The sequence below is a fragment of the Aptenodytes forsteri genome, unplaced genomic scaffold (genome assembly GCF_000699145.1).
Source record: "Aptenodytes forsteri isolate BGI_AS27 unplaced genomic scaffold, ASM69914v1 Scaffold358, whole genome shotgun sequence".
Classification (NCBI taxonomy): Eukaryota; Metazoa; Chordata; class Aves; order Sphenisciformes; family Spheniscidae; genus Aptenodytes; species Aptenodytes forsteri.
In genome coordinates this window covers 174,296-191,254 of record NW_008795679.1, presented here as the reverse complement: position 1 = coordinate 191,254, position 16,959 = coordinate 174,296, and the positions used below count along the sequence as shown (strand labels likewise).

Genomic DNA, 16,959 nt, shown 5'->3' with positions numbered 1-16,959 from the left:
AGCTTTTCATCCACCAGTACCCCCAAGTCCTTCTCGGCAGGGCTGCTCTCAATCCCTTCGTCCCCCAGCCTGGATTGATATCAGGGGTTGCCCTGACCCAGGTGCAGGTCCTTGCACTTGGCCTTGTTAAACCTCATGAGGTTCACACAGGCCCACTTCTCCAGCTTGTCCAGGTCCCTCTGGATAGTATCTTGTCCCTCTGGCATGTCGACCACACCACTCAGCTTGGTGTCATCTGCAAACTTGCTGAGGGTGCACTTGATCCCACTGTCTATGTCATTGATGAAGATATTAAAGAGGAGGAAAAAAATACTTCAGAAATTTGCCATTTTCATATACCTTTATATACCAGCAAAGTTGAAGACATATCTTTTGCAGACGTTGAGTTCACCTGTGACAGGATTGCATGCCCACACTCAGAAAATAAGTGAAAAACTCATCTGAAAAACTAGAAATATGATTCGCATAGTGCAATTGAAGAGTAAATTCAAGGATGACAAAGAGGAATAATATCTAATTTCACTGACAGTTGTTGGTCAGATTTTCTCCCTTTTTCATAGTTACGCATTTTTACCATTCTGCCCATAGACCCCAGGCAATTACAAAACTTGAATATGTCACAGCTTTGTCTCTGCTGAGATGCGAACTTGTCAGTCTTCTGTGTCCAAATTGTACCAATTTCACATCTTTAAATGATCACCTTTGGGATTTCATTTACTGCAATCTGCTTCTGCAATTGATTTGAACTGTGACTTCTTTTTTTTTTTAATGAAAATTGTTTGAATCAACCACTCAGTGGTTATCAGCATAAGAGTAATCACCGAGGAGAGATAGGCTAGTGGGCTGTAGGTAAATGTAACAGTTAAAGAACATGATGCATTTTATTTGTTGCATGCCTCTACAGTTTATTTACATAGATTTCTTAACACATACAACCACCTGAGAAAGGAGGTGTGGTAAAAAGGATAGCGTTGTATATTTATCATTAATTGAAACAGTAAGAAGGGGAAGAGTGGTAAAGAGACATCATCTGTTAATAATGTTAACATTATTATCTGGGAATTCCAGAAACAAGGATCAAAGATGTAAGAATGCATCCCTTTTAAGACATGAAAATAAAGTCAAAATTTATTGAAAATTTATGTTGAAAAGCTAGGTCAGAATGGAAGAAGAATAATACTGGTTCAGTTACCTTATAAATAAAAAGAGTGGTCTTAGAGTCACTAAATTATGTCACCAGTACCTGGAATATGATCCTTTTGTCTCTCAGAATTTCAAAGGGCTTGGAAGACCTTGTTCAGCAGTCTAAGGCTGTGCAAAGTCCTGTTTACACAAACTACACAGTAAGGTATCCACAGTTAGGATAATTTCTCAGGGTCAGAAATCAGTGCAATCTGAAATAATCTGTGAATGGGAGAAAGGTAGTCCAGTTTTATAAATCAGACATTTTCAAAAGAATGAACCCCAGGCTCTTTGCTCCTGAAGTAAGTACAGCCTGAATGACTGAGCCCTGTGTAAGTAAAGCCAAATTCTTCAGAGGTATTTACTTACTGTGTGGGAGTAATTTACTTCTCTCACTTATCAGAATATATTGAAAGACCATGTGGTCAAAAAACTCAAGGACGTGTAAGAAAAATGTCATATACAAGTTGAGTTTGAAACAAAATCTAAATTTTGTTTTTATGAAAGAAAACTGAATTCTGCTTTGAAGTGCCAGAGACACCAGTTAGCACCTAATTCTGCCACCCCTCTTCATTCCAAGCTATTACTTTAGTTTGCAAATTATTCCATTATATCAAAAATAAAATTGATTAATTGAAGGGATAAGTACATATAGCATTCACTTTTTTTAACCCTAGATTTCAATGAAAACTATTCACCAATTCAGTTCAACTCAACAAAAGCAAGTTTGACAGAATCAGGCACCTACATCTGGTTGTAAAATACTCAATTAGTCAAAAACAACAAACAAAGCTGTTCATGTTCTTTAGGCCTTTAAGTACCTTAGGTCTGTATTTTTTCAGAGTTTGGCAGTCTTTTTTAATAACTTGGGTTTACTAACAATGTTGGGATAAAATTACAAGACTTTGAGAAGAAGGGGATGCATCTTATTTAAAAATCAAAACAAAACCCCAAACCCAAAAAACCCCACAACCCACAAATACTGTTAATCTGATTTGTTTAAAATAAAACAATACAACACATTATATTTAAAGGTGTTTTAAGTGCGATTGCTCTGCAGGTGGCAGTTCTGATATACGACTTGAAAACACTTGAAACAGTATGTAAGACAATTTAAAAGAGACTTTGCAAAAGTTATCAAAACTAAACTGATTTTATCAGTGCACTATTTGACTTTACTCATTCATGCAGGCTGCATTAGAGAAGGAACGGCTAACTCTAGATTCCACCCGTTTCCCTTCAAAAACACTCCTGCTCTCAAACCAGCTGCACTGGCCAAAGGTAACATGTCACAGAAACTTCTTACTCTTCAGTCTTTATTCATTCCTTAAGGATATGCTATTCTGGGTGATTAATAAGACAATCTATTGACTTGAAAAACACAATTACTTTTAGAAGTCTCGGACTTCCTCCTCGTCCCCAGATGCAATTTTTCTTTTAGATTTTCTTTCATTTGCTTAGTTTTTTCTTTATTTTGGATTTATTTCAACACTTTACTTCACAGTAGCAGAAAAAAAGATGATGTGCTTCATCTGTACATTTGGCAATGGATTAAAAATTGCTAGTTGACACACTACTTTAAAAATACTAAGATCTGCATTATATGACAACAGCTGAATGTTTTCAGAACAGCTAAAGGTCATTGAACTGTAATGTCTGCTAGTTATTTGATAAACTTTGAAGTTTTAGCTTTTTGTTTTGGTAGGGTTTTCTCTTCTTGTTACAAGCGTAGTATTACTAATGTTTTATTTCCTACAAATAAAAGGAAGGAGTCTTATAAATGTATAATTCATTCTATTTGGGGACGTTAAGTATAATTAAAGTCACCTTTTTGCCCTATTTAGTTAGTTGAAGGTAAGGTCTGTAATGGGCATATCACCATTAAGAATCTTTCTGTTGTAGTAATAGATTGTAAACCCTGATGCAGGTTTACCTGCACATTTTAAACTCAAACTTGCAGGAATCATCAACTGCATTTTTTTTCTTTCTTACTTAGAAGTATTCTAGGCCTTCAAATTCCAGTGAACATTCAAATATTTTGCCATTGTCACCACAAGATGTTTGGCGGGGTGTTAACAGACCACATTCATACTCAGCAGAAAATATCCACTTTCATAGCAGGTAAGTTAAATAATATATTTTTTTCATTATATTTAGTTCATTTGGATTTGACAAAAATCAAAAGGAGGAGAACTTGAGGCTGTTTTCTGATGCTTTTGCTACTTTTGATTAATATGATATTACTGGAGTTAAAATGTATTTACTTGTTAAAACCAAATATATTAAATTCAGTTGTTATTTTTCATTGACTACCAGAATTAACAATATAAGAATATATATGTGTATTTTCATTTATCTAGGTTTGACAATAAATGATAGAACTCATATTTTTTCACATATATCATAACATAGATGTTGAAATAGAGATTTGTAAGACTAGATAAAGATTAAAAGGGATTTCTTAGACAGCTGCATTCTTTTGGAGAGAAAGGACTGAAATATGCTTCAAGTAATTGAAATGTAAACATTTCAAATTGATGGCAGACTTTTATTACTCTCCAAGATAAAGCCTTCCTGGAGTATTAAAATAGATTTTTCTGTATTGTTTCCAAGCTTCAAAAGTGCCTTTAAAAGGCACAAACAACTTGCAGAATAACAAAGGCTGCAAAATAGTCACCCAAGACCCTTCCTTATTTACCTACCTTTCAGTACTGCTCTTATACTTTGTTTTCAGGTCAGGGAAGGGGACAATGTCACAGCTCTCTGACTGGAAGGAAAAAAAGAAATTTTCATTCATGTCTGAAAAAGAAGAGAGAATTTCAGAAGAATGGTATGTTAAGCTGTCTTGCTTATATAGTGACTTCCAGGAATAGGTACAGTATAGTCGGCTGTTGTTGCTTGCTTTTTTTAAGTTCCACCTTTCAAGAATGTCTGTTTTCTACTAAAGTGAAAATTATTGTAATTAATAAGTGTCTGGGAGACCAGCTTAATAAGTTGCAATAATGTAGTACTAAGATAAGCATTGCAGCTATCTGTGTAATTCAGAGTTTCATACCATGCATAAGAAGTACTATGCACTTGCATTCTTTTTGAAAAGTACATTATATGATAATATGCAGCTGGTGTAACATATGTGAAATGTTTAGTAAGTTATTCTCTTCCCCTAGGGGTTTTAAGGATATTTCTACTGCACAGCTAATGCTGAAGAGGGCCCATAAAATGAAGCCCAAAAAACATAGTAATAAAAATTTAGGTAAGTCAACAGTTAAAAAATGGTTATATTGATGTAATGTTTTTATTCTTAAATCTCAAAATAATCTCTTTTAAAAAGTTTGCTTGCACAACATTAAACATAAATTTGAATAAAGGTAGAGTGTGATTCAGTAAAAATAACTCGGTTTAAATCTCTGTAAAGAAATCAATTTGTTCCAGTGATAAAATATTCAGATTTTAAAAAATGTTCTACTGGATTTTGAAGTTGAATATTTGACAGCTATGTTAAACAGAAATTTTGTTTCTTTTTGTTCATGTATCTCTTTTTCAAGATGTGGAATTTATATTTCTGCATTTTGTGCTTCTTGTATTTTTCTCTTGGGGGAATCTCTGGTTAAAATTATTGACTTATGCAAGAACTGTTTATGAAAATGACAGTTTGATACAAATGAAATGAAATCATACTTTTTGTATTAAATAATCACTGTGGAAATAGATAATGCTTATCCAGCTTCTCTGTAATTGTCTTCTGGTTCTTCTCAGATACTTGTTATGTCAATGAATCTTTCTTACAATCATCAACTGTTAGTATGATATGCTAATACAAATGTTAATGGAATATGTTAATAAAAATATTAATAAAATACTGCTAGTATAAGAAACATTAAAATATGTAAGAGCCTGGTTGACAATAGGACCTAACTCTAAATGATCTTTGGAAAGTGTACCTTTATTTACATCTAATTTTTTTTATTGTACCACAAGGTACAGTTAACTTTCCTCTTTTCTATAATTTTGCAAATCTCTTCTGTATTAATTGTTGAAACTATTGAAAGATGTTTTGCTCTTGGAAGGGCAAAAATTCAGCCTACAGATGAAGTTAAGAAAAGTGTTTCTCTGTATAATTTTTTCTACTTTAAATATCATGCCTAAGACTAAATATGACAGCATGTAATCAACAAACGATACTTTATTGTTATGAAAAGGAGAAAAAATGGATAAGAGGTTAAAGTGATTATATTTAAATCTTGATAGCTTCCCATGATGCCCTACCATGTTACTTAAAAAAAAAAAAAATAGTCAATATTTGGTGTGCAGCTGAGTTTTTTTACATATGTTCCATTTGGTGGTCTCTGTATAATTTTTTAATTAATAGAGCTTATTTGGTTTTATAATCTTTTCTCCATATGCTCTCTGGTTTATGTTAGTAGTAATTAATCCAGTCATAAATGTCTGATTGAGCATATCAAATTTGCTATCCTATTTTTGTTGTAGTTCTAATGGATTTTTTGGGTATGTTTATGTTCACTTTGTTCAGATTATTTTATATGGTATATGTGTATTGAGCTTTTTAATGTATCACTTGGAATATTCTCAAAATATATTACTAGTTTTAAAAAAATTAACAAAACTTTTGCACAATGTTTTTATAGGTTCAAATTTTTTCTTCTTGACACTACCTCATATAAGAATTTTTTGTCTTTCTAACCATTACATCAAGCACAAAAATAACCTGTATATATAATTTTCCTGCAGAGAGCTCTCTGACAGTCATTAAAATCACATTTTTCTTTTCAGATAAGCAGAAAACGTAAAGAACCAAGAAATATGACTGAAAATATTGCACTCTTAATCCCTTTTCAGTACAAAGATTATCAAGCCAACTATTCTTTCTCATACAGCACGCTGACAAAGTCAGTCCTTCCTTGGTCACTAAGGACCAAATAGACATTATCAATTAAAACAAATATTTTTGTCTTAAACTGATGCTAAAACTCAGCTGTTGCACTAAAAAATGATCCTGATGGAATATTCCCCATGTGAGAAGAATCTCCACTTACATAACTGTCTTTTACATCAGCTACCTCCTCTGAAGTGGTGGGAGCAAGTCAGGGTCTTGTTGAGGGCCTGGTTGAACAGAGGGACTTTACAGCATTTAAGAATAGATATACCTTATCCGAAGGCTAGCCAGCTCCAGATCAGGAAACTGTAACCAGATCCATTAGGCTGCCAGTATCTTTCTTGGATCTCTGTGTGGTACAGCTCATGCTAGAATACTTACAGAAATTCCAGTATAACTAGAGAGAGAGAGTTCACAATCTTGGGCCATTGCTGTGAGTTTAACCCTACTGAAGCAGGAATTCCATAAGAGACTTTTTCCTTCTAATATTGAAAAGCAGATTGAAATTCATCTGAATAAGTAGATGTTAACATTGTCTTTTAATGTTTCCATAGAAATTAGCATCCTATCACCTTCATCTCCTCTGAAATGAGCTTCATCCATCTTGTACTCACTGAAGCTGCATATGAAATCTTGTAGGATTTATTTTTAGTATTATTCTTTCTGTTTTTTCTTTTGAATTTCCAGGTCCTCAGTGTAAAAATTGCAACTGTTTCCTTTTTAGCTTTCTGATTTAAAATAGTTGAAGGTATGCTAACTACAATAAAATAATTTTATTAGTGATACAGATTCCTAACCACTAGAAAATAAGTAGCCAGCATCCACTTAAAAGTGTGAAATATAAGGTGTGAAAAAAGCAATTTTCCATGTTATATCCATTTACTATTACACGTTTAACTTAAGAGCAAAATTTTAAGTTCTGACAAAAAGCAAAGCAACAACAAGATCTAAAGGTTCTACAGACAAATAAATTATAGGCTATTAACAAATACACTGATAGCTTTTACGCTAAGGTTTCAGGATCATCCCAAACATCTTTTATGTGCCATTGAGCTCTTCCATGGTAACAATCTTATTAGTTGAAGCTAATGCTAAGATAACTGATGGATTTTGTAGGAACAAATGGCCTGTCAGAGTATGCTGTCTGCTTCCATATGCTATCAGACTCCTTTGCCTTAGGCCTGAGATTCACAAATGCAAAGTGTTAAATCAGCCTCCATTCAGAGTGTTTTACAATTGCTCTTTAATATAGTCAAGACGTCTGCTGGATTGGAACTTGGATTGGACAGTCATGAACAGCTTCGATTCTTAACATCCTCAAGTGTGGGAATTTAGTCCTTTTCATTTTCCATTTAAAACGTTTGTCTTCTCCTAGCGCAAGAGTGATGGGATTCATTTGGTTAATTATAGAAGTTCACATCTGAGCTAGTCATCTGCATTCCTTTATGGAAAGAAATAGCCACCTTTAATGCTATTAATTTCCTCCTAAAACATAATTCAAAAACAGGCTACTTGAATCTCACTGTAAAAGCACTTATAGTTCTCTGTTGCCTATACACAAAACCTAGACCGACTGGCTGAAGTACAGAGTTAAACTGTAGATACGTAGAAGTAATTGAGAAGTATCTTACCTCATATGTCTGGCCATGTACCTTCTCAGTAGTGAAAAAAATATGGAAAATACTAGCAAGTGCACTGAATCCTGTGGTTTGTATTACAAGGAAGAGCTTAAAGTAGCATAACCTTATAATAGGGAGTGATTCAGGCAATGCTTATATTGCAGTAGACCAGTCCCACCAACTAATGGCCTTAAGGCCTGTTATGCCCTAATCCACTACAGTTACGTATGCTTGTTTATGTAGTTAAATAAAGTTGTGGCCTGTATTTTAACGATACCAAATGTAGGCTGTGTCTGCTTCAACTATTTTTACTCTACAGTAAGATAATACAAAAAGCGTGGGCAAGAAACCAGAAATTTTGCAGCCAAGTAAAACTGGCATAATGTCAGAAATATTCCTGTTTATAATGGGTGCATAAAATTCTATAGAAATTCTAATTAAAAATCTAAATACAGCAGACATTAATGCACCTCACTCTGCTTAAAAATTAAACATCAATGACTCATAACAATCCTAGCATCCTAAAGATGTCTTGGCACAGCAGTACAGAATTTCTTGCTTAACTTTGAATTTCCTTGATTCTGTGGATTTTGTATTAGCCTCTGAAAGTTAACTTCTTTTTCTTTTAAGAGGGCTGGAAGCCTTGTCTTGCTTTCAGCTTGTCTGTCCTACACTGCTGTATTACTTCTTATTTAACCATTTCCTCTCCAAAGGAAAGCTCTCTTGTCAGTGACCGACAGCATGAGATGGTGATTCTTGCTGCCACATAGGTAGAAAAAAAAAGCAGCTGGAGTGGGCCTTGACTCCTAGAACCAGAGCACAATGATAAAGACATTTCAGAGAGGTCAGCATATATTTTTTAGTTCTGGTTTAGAATTTAAGACAGCAATGCAATACTAATTAAAAAAAAAAAAAACAAAAAACAACCCACCCCCATCATAACCCACAACCCCGAAACAGATGATCTGACTATACAACATTGATTTGTTGAATTAACAACAGTCAGAATAAAAATCTGGGGGATATTATTATTCCTTATTACACATTACATAAATGACCACTGATCTATATTTTCTTAGTAGCAGAAAGAAAGCTACTTTTGTTGTTGTTGTGTATTTCATATAGCAGTATCATCTGGGAACTCCAACCATGGATGAGCTGGAGTTCTAATTGCTATTCAATTATGGAACAAAATGTGGTCTTTCTTCCAAATGAATTTACAAATTGAATTATCTTATAGATAAGCATCTGTCACTCTGGGCTACTTTGATTTATCAACCTTAAGTTGGCACAGATATGTTTATGTTTTTCTAATTACAGATATTGCACAACAAAAATGAATGACAAATATTTGATTTTTTCAGTTTCACTTCTTATCAAGAAGTTGTTTAGCAAATGCGGTGCCAGATCAGGCAGTAACTATTCCTTCCACATTGTTTCTATAACATTTCTTGTGTTTGTGCAACTTATCTTCTATATTTGGAGTCAGCCAAGCAATGTGCATTAAATTACCTCTCTGGTTCCTAGATTGCCAGCACAGAACATCATCTAATAAGCCACATTTAAATGAGTATACCAGAATCCAGGAAGATATTTGTATGATTTTGAACTATTGGACTCTTTCACAGTTCTCTGTGTGAAATCTAAAACATTTGATTGCTTGTCATCAAAGCATACATGCAGTTCATTTCCCTAGCTCACTCAGAGACTGAAAAGCACTAGTATTATAAAGTAATCCATGTAATATTGCCTACATTTGGGACTACATAGAGAAAAGGACTCATTTTTAATAACAAAAGAGCTGTAGGCAATGGTTGAGGTGATCCAGGTAGGTACAAATTCAAGTAGTCTGGCATTGTGTTAAATCCCTGTAGATTATTTAAGTTATTTTGCAAAGACTCAAAGATAAATCTTCTAATAGAAATCTCTTAGAAGAAGAATTTCCATCATTTCCCTCTCTTCACAGTTCATGGACCTTCTTTACTGCTTATATCCTTGTGCACAAATAAATGTTTGAAAAATCTAGGTCGGCACTAATAACTTCATGTGACTTCACCCACAAGTCCTTGGTATGCTTTAACTTTGGACTGGTTGGAGTTTTCATAGAATTGGGTGGGAGGCTGGATTAAGGAAAGATGACATCTTTAAAACATTTTCGAACAATTTGAATAGACCCACATAGGAAAAAAGTCTGTTATTTCAGGAATTATTTTAAGTTAATCAAAAATGGTTTGGAAATCCTCAATCACATTTGTCTTAAGAGGTTTTAATCAATTCGTCACTTTGTCTTTGGTCTTCTATTGAAGAAAGACGCTGTTTTTGTAACTAGCATAAAGCTAGAGGAAGATAGAAGTCTTTTTATCAACCCTGTATTGTATCAACACTGAATGCTGGATATTGGAAAAATTGTAATTACAAAAAAATTTATTCTGTACATTTTTAGCTGTGTGTAGTACTCGTATGGCTATGTATCTTACAAGTATAGAAAACACAATAGTAATTCATACTTTGCTTAAAATATTTTTTATAACTTTTGTTACTTAAAATTTCAGAGAGAACTTTTAAAATATAATGTATTATTATTTCAAGGTATTTTCATGACAAATCTCACTGTGATCTACTGCCCCAAACATTTGCTACCCTGAAGAACACTAGGTTGCTACAAACTTATTTTTGAGTTGGGAGGCATGCCAAAATAGGCCTACTTTATCCATCTATGCAAAGTGAAAATATCTACAAACCTGGTAATCCAGTTTGTGAATAAAGTGATCCCATTATCAGAATCATTCTAATAACCTACCTTTAAAACTAATGGAGATAATCATTATTTATTGTGCTTCTTGGGTCATTTCATTGAATTTATACTTTAGGTAGTAAAAGTGGGTTAAAATTACTTTAAATCTGACATCCTCTGGGTTAATCTGGAAGCTATAATCATCACACAACAAGATGACAGAGGTTCTTCTAGACAATTGGAGATAACAAAGTGTAAGTGTAAGGTATCACTGATTCTGCCTTGGAAAGAAGGCATGACCTAAATTACTTCCATCCGTATTTTCCACAATTCCTTCGTTAGTCAAGTTTGCTGCTTTGTGAGAGGTTAGCACCATTAAGTACATTATGTCAACCAAATGCTGCTGCAGTGTGGGCTGCCCAAGAATACCATAACGTTTTGACGTGTTTTGTCAATGCGTTCTCTCTTAAAGTATCCACACCCCCTTAGAGATCTTCTCCAGGCTTATAAGGCAAAGATACAGTATGTCTGCATCATCTTGCTTGTGTCAAGAGGGCATTTTCTGAGAAAAAGTGGAGCTCTTAGGATCCTTTTATGTTCCATTAGTTTGTAACTGAAGATTCTACTGCAAATATAGAGGTCTAGTCAAAACCAACTTTATAAATTGCTGTTAAACTTCATAAGAAATTGCCCACTAACTTAACAGGGCATTCTGATCCATTATTTCCATAAATAAGGAAACAAAAAAACCCAAGCTACTTACTTTGCTGCAGGATTATAGATGCTCTTATAAACTCTCTCAGTAAACACCAACAAGGTCATGTAACAAGCTCAAAATGAAGCATCAGACATAACTAGTCATGTAAATTTATTCTGTCTGAACGCTCTTTGAGTCTTTGCATCTCCTCTGTTTTCCTGCTCTATCTGTTCTGGCAGTGTCTCATGTATTCATTTTTGCTACACTTGCATTCTTTGTGAAAATTTAGATCCTTTCCTTGCCATATCTACTTTCTTGCTAAGTTCTGTTGCTGTTTTCCCTCTTTTATTTTTATTAATTTCTACTCTTTTCTGACAGTATGTAGTCACCTTTGTAGAGAAACCTCTTCTGCCTCATTGGTTCTCAGATATTCCTGAGAGTGTGTTTGTCTGCTTATGCTATTGTCTTCTTATTTTAATCATGTGAAATGTATTTCTTTGATTTTTCCCTTGGCTTTCTGTTAGTCATGTTATCATGCTCAGAGTCATACCTACAAAACCCTATATACTTTTGCTCATCATTGTATAGTTGCTTTTGTTTCTACGTTCTTCTCAGTCCTTTTTTTTCTTTTTTAAATGACTGGTTTATTCTTCACTGTGCATAGAATTTTCACATTCTTTCTAACCGTTTCCGTTAAACTCCTACTTTCCTCCTATGTCAAGCAAACACTTCTTCTTTCACGTAAGAAATAATGCATGAAGATCACCTTTCCTGACTTGTGCTAATGCTTTGCATTAGTTTAGCTTTTGTTAATTAAACTCCCCCCCACCCAGCCTAGGAACATGTATTATCTAGATTTATAGACAGTTCTGTGCTCATCTTTGCTTCTTTGCAAAGTTTTCAAAATAACAGTTATGAAACTAATCAAGATTTCATTACTGTGGCATATAGATGAGTCTGTAGTCTTTTGGAGTATATTTTATTTCAATAAGGATGGGACATGGAAGAAGGTTAGCTTATTATCTGCAAGTTTAGCCTCAAAAAATAAACTGCCTCCTGTTAACATTTTTTACGTGTAAATGACTTGATTTAGACTGCTGAATAATTCTGAACCAAAGCTTTTAGAAGCAGTGCTTGGCATGTACTCTGTTAATATTTCTGCTTTAATTTCAAGCTTTAAAACCAGATTTTTTTAATATTTGCTGGAAGTATATGCTTTAGAATTTATTTTTAATTTGGAGATGAGCTAGCTAAAGATCAACAGTGTTAAAATCCTGCAAAATAGTGACTTTGGTTCTCAGTTGCACATGTATTTATGTTGCTTTATTTTAGAAAGTGTAATCCTTTGTGAATATAAAACCTACTTTTAAAGGTATTTTCATTTATTAAGTGGCTAAAAGGTGAAAAACTGCTTGAAGGAATGAGTGAGCCAGGTCTGACCTTTGATTTTTAACTTGTTCTTGTCGTCTAGACCCAGCTGTGCGCCTGGCGTTGTTCAAAAACAATGAAAATAAACATCTCCATGTGAAACCACCAAGGAAGACACAGCCTATAAATGCTGGTTACTTTGAAGGTATGAACAAGTATTTCACTTTATCTCTATGCATGTAAGCATATATATCTTCTAATGTCTTTTAAGCAAGCCTACTTGAAATGTAAAATAATATCCACAAATAAAAGAAGTCAGGAGTTTAAGGTTCTTATATGTTCCTGGGTATCTCAAGTTACAGCAGTGAAACATTTTAATTTCAATTCATTGGGGGGGCAGGGGGGGCTCCTAGCGATTAATTCATAATGAACTGGTGCCTAATTTATTTATTTATTATTATTATTATTAAATCAAAGCCACAGAATAAAATTTTATAAATGAAATATCACTTCAAATTCTTCACTCGTTGTCACCTTTTTCAAGCTAGCCATTAATTCCTGACTATCGTTAACATGTTTTTAGGAAGTTACTTTCATAAATACTCCCTAAAACCCCACCATTCGACAGAAGACAAGAAAAGAATCTTCAGCATGTAAATATAAAATTGGCTTTCCAAAAGCATTTAAATACTGAGGTAGCTCTTTTACTGTTGAAATTTGTTAAACCTCTCCTTGGTTTCAGTAAAATTAGAATAAGGCCAAGTCTATTACAATACCCTTGTTGTAAGAAGCTGAGCATCTCCAGAGGCATCGTTTTTAGACTGTTTTGATTCCTTTTGCAACTCAATAGCGTGCTCAAAAGTTGTCAACCTCTATCCCTTTATCTTTTTCAAAGATAAAAATAATAATATTATATTAACATTCACTGAATGAGGATAGACATTAGAACCTTTCTGAGGCAGATGTGCAATCAATCTGAGTATAGCTGAACTGCAATTCAGTCAATTAACCTAGCTATATGAAGGACCAAATTTGCCTCACATTCATGAGTCCATGCTCAAATTTGGTTGGAAACAATTCTTGGTGAATTCTGAAGAGGAAAAATGTTTGCGCTATTATCCAAACATCCAAGCATGAATTTACCTAGAATATAGAGAGTCTGTATATACTGTGCCTGACTTAGCATTCCCAGTGTCTCATATCTGTTCCTGTGGCATATGCTTATACGCCAGAATGCATCGTATGCTGAAGAAATAGGGCATGCAGACTGCCTGCAAAACACTGGATACCCAAAGCCTACAAGCAGTAGTGTGAATGTTCAAAGCCATGTCGAAGAGATAAGCTTGATCCCAGGCTCAGTACCCTAAAGTCAGTATAGGCTTAGCCTAGCTTTCCTGCCCCCGGTTTATCTGTTTCTGCCTGGAGACATTTCCCTTCATTTTGGAAAGCCAATATATGCATTCTAAATATTACTGAAATTACTTTTTGAATACATGGAGAGAAGGCACCATAGCAGATTAGCTGTCAAAAGGTAAGCACTGTAGTGGCACTCTTGTTTATCTTTCATTTCAAGGACTGTTGCACTCCCTTGGCTAGCTAATAAACAGATTTTTTTCAGCAATCTTTTATTGGGTGCTTACATGCAATCTGCTGAGCCTTCAAGAAGACAAGCAATACTCTTCTGCTTGACCAGAATATAAAATTGTCCTTCTACCTGAGGCATTGCTACTTCAGATGGTATGGCCAGAAAACACTAGGTTGTGAATTAGAACCCAGAGTGCAGCACAGAGCATTTATTTATGTGTATGTGAGATACCATCAGACAGAACTAAGAGTTTCTAAATTTAGAATTTGGTAACCCTTTGCATGTTATCTACTACAAAGCAAAGCACCTGCGTGATAATTTCACAGAGTTGTGTTATCAGTCATTTCTTCCCTCACTCACAGAAAAGCTTGTTTCCCATTTCCCCTCTCTCACCTTTTGACCATTTCTTCCTCTTTTGCCTGGGATAGATTTCTTTGGGTCTGTTCTGCGATGGGAGTTCTTTCTGTAACAAGGTGGAATGTTTTCACTCTGTATCCATAAATCTTGTGGACACCGAATTTTAAGTCAAGAGAGAACACAGACCAGTCCATTGCATGGTGGAAATAAACTTCATTCAAGCACTTTTACCTTCACAGACTGGTAGTCAGTGCTCTGGTAGAAAATTTGAACTCCAACCCATCTCCTTCATAAACCACTAAATTAAAAAAAAAAAAAAAAGCACATTCTAAATATTCCTGCTTTATTTCTTTAAATTGGGAAATGGGGGGAGAAACCATAGCATCAACAGCAAGTACACATGTGTTATCTGTTAAATAACAGAATCAGTGCTTTTGAAAGGGGATGCCCTTGGAAGTGAAACAATTAGAACAGTTTTAGATTTTCAAACTGGAACACATCATGGTAGTGAATATTTAAGAGGTAATCTAGTTAAAATGTATGATGAATGCCTTTCATCTTCATTGTGTCTTTAGTTTGTGTTTAAAAATACAAATAAGAAAAAGGAATAAAAAAATTAGAGGTATAAAAATAAAGAGTGAAAAGGAATGAGCTTAATATCTGATACTTGTGTGTTTCTGAGATAAAGGTTATATTCTGCCATAATTTGCCTTCTCATCTAAGCTACTGCATCATACAGACAGTGTTGTATCATGCAGCATCTGTAAAGCAATATCTAAACATAGTGAGGACACAGTGTTGATGCAGTATTCAACTATTGCCCTGTTACAAAAGTTGTGAGGAGCTGATATGCAAAATGCTGATATCCAATTTTGAAAACTTGTGCATAACTTTAATCCCATGGGACAATTCACGTATCTCTAATTTGACATACACATTATAGGAAAATAAACTTTCAAAACTTGAGTGACATCATGAATTTTTATTAAATTTTAGAAGAGTCATCATGCTTTACTCACTGATGTTATAAAAATCCCCACAGGGGACCATTATTTCACATTTGTATCACAATAGCACACAGGAGTTAGTCAGAGACAAACCCCTTTGTATTACATGCTTCATCAACAACATGAGGAAACGTTCTGACAGACAAGAACTTACCATTTAAAAATACAAGCAACATGTGAAGGCACAAACCATGGGAATGTAATTAAATGTGTGTTAGTGTATATGTGTGTGTCTGTGTATGTGTCAATACATATACATGCAATACGTATGTGTATACGCACACATATATGCATATACTGTGAGTATAAGTAGGTATATAAATTCAATAAGCATGGCACTTATGCTTTTTTATTTGTATATTTTGAAAGAAAAGTAAATTATGAACAATTTCGCTCTGGTGTAATTTGTAGTATCAACATGCATTTTGTAATCCTAATGCTTTCCATCTAGATGCTGTTTCAGTTTCTTTAAAATTAATTTAATGCATGTGGTCATTTTATAACACAGATTCCTTAAAACTGTTATTTAAATAAATAATATTTTTTATTCATAATTATATATTGTGACATTAACTTCAGTAGGTTATAGAGTAAGCCACAGAATATGCAAGTGCAAATATGTGTTTACTGCTTCTCTTACAAAAATATAGCCTGATCAAAAACCTGAAGACAGATGAAAGCCTGACTTGATGTGCTTTCACTTCTGAAAGCACGTTTCCTGGGATTATGTATATTACACTGCTTTTTTTGGTGTGATAGGGTTATGCTTCCAGCACTGTTGTTGAGTTTGTTAGTGCTTGTTATATGCAAGTGCAAATATGTGTTTACTGCTTCTCTTACAAAAATATAGCCTGATCAAAAACCTGAAGACAGATGAAAGCCTGACTTGATGTGCTTTCACTTCTGAAAGCACGTTTCCTGGGATTATGTATATTACACTGCTTTTTTTGGTGTGATAGGGTTATGCTTCCAGCACTGTTGTTGAGTTTGTTAGTGCTTTTTACTTGATAAACAAAGTATGCCTGCTTACTGTTTTACTGAACGTTCTTGGAGGTTTTTGTGTGTTTTGTAGATGGTGACATTTCAAAGATCTCAAAATTTTGGAAACATTATAAGGAACACAGATAATTTTCATCATTTCCTATTTTGCAGCAAAGCATATTTTTAGAAAGCTTTATGACTGCTTCTCCTCTTGTTGCCTGGAGGCTATTTCAGTCATTGATTTAACATAAAATAGTCTTGCCTATTTTGGATAAAGTAGATCAGGAATTGAAGGAAGAATCTATCCTTGACTCCTTCTCTTTTCTTGGTAAGTTCCAATTAGTCCTGGCTGAATGTGCATCTCTGCCCACTGTGGGTCTGCAATTATAGGGTCTGTAATTTCATTTACACAGAGGAAGGATAACTACTTTTCCAACCAATGTTGTGAGTGCTTTGTCCCGGTACAGCAGCTCAAAACTCAAGAAGGAGCCCCCAGGCATAGCACATTGTTTTGCTACAAGCTTTGGGAACAGTA

The 16,959-nt window shown here is 34.3% G+C and overlaps 1 protein-coding gene across 1 annotated transcript in view; it reads left to right on the top strand.

The window, feature by feature from the left end:
- Positions 1 to 16,959, top strand: part of LRRIQ1 (leucine rich repeats and IQ motif containing 1) — a 115,870-nt gene that overhangs the window by 57,621 nt on the left and 41,290 nt on the right. The window contains exons 19-23 of the mRNA XM_019472969.1: positions 2,374 to 2,463; positions 3,179 to 3,303; positions 3,917 to 4,024; positions 4,302 to 4,435; positions 12,598 to 12,699. Of these exons, the coding sequence (XP_019328514.1) occupies positions 2,374 to 2,463; positions 3,179 to 3,303; positions 3,917 to 4,024; positions 4,302 to 4,435; positions 12,598 to 12,699 (559 nt within the window). The remainder of the gene's footprint in view (positions 1 to 2,373; positions 2,464 to 3,178; positions 3,304 to 3,916; positions 4,025 to 4,301; positions 4,436 to 12,597; positions 12,700 to 16,959) is intronic.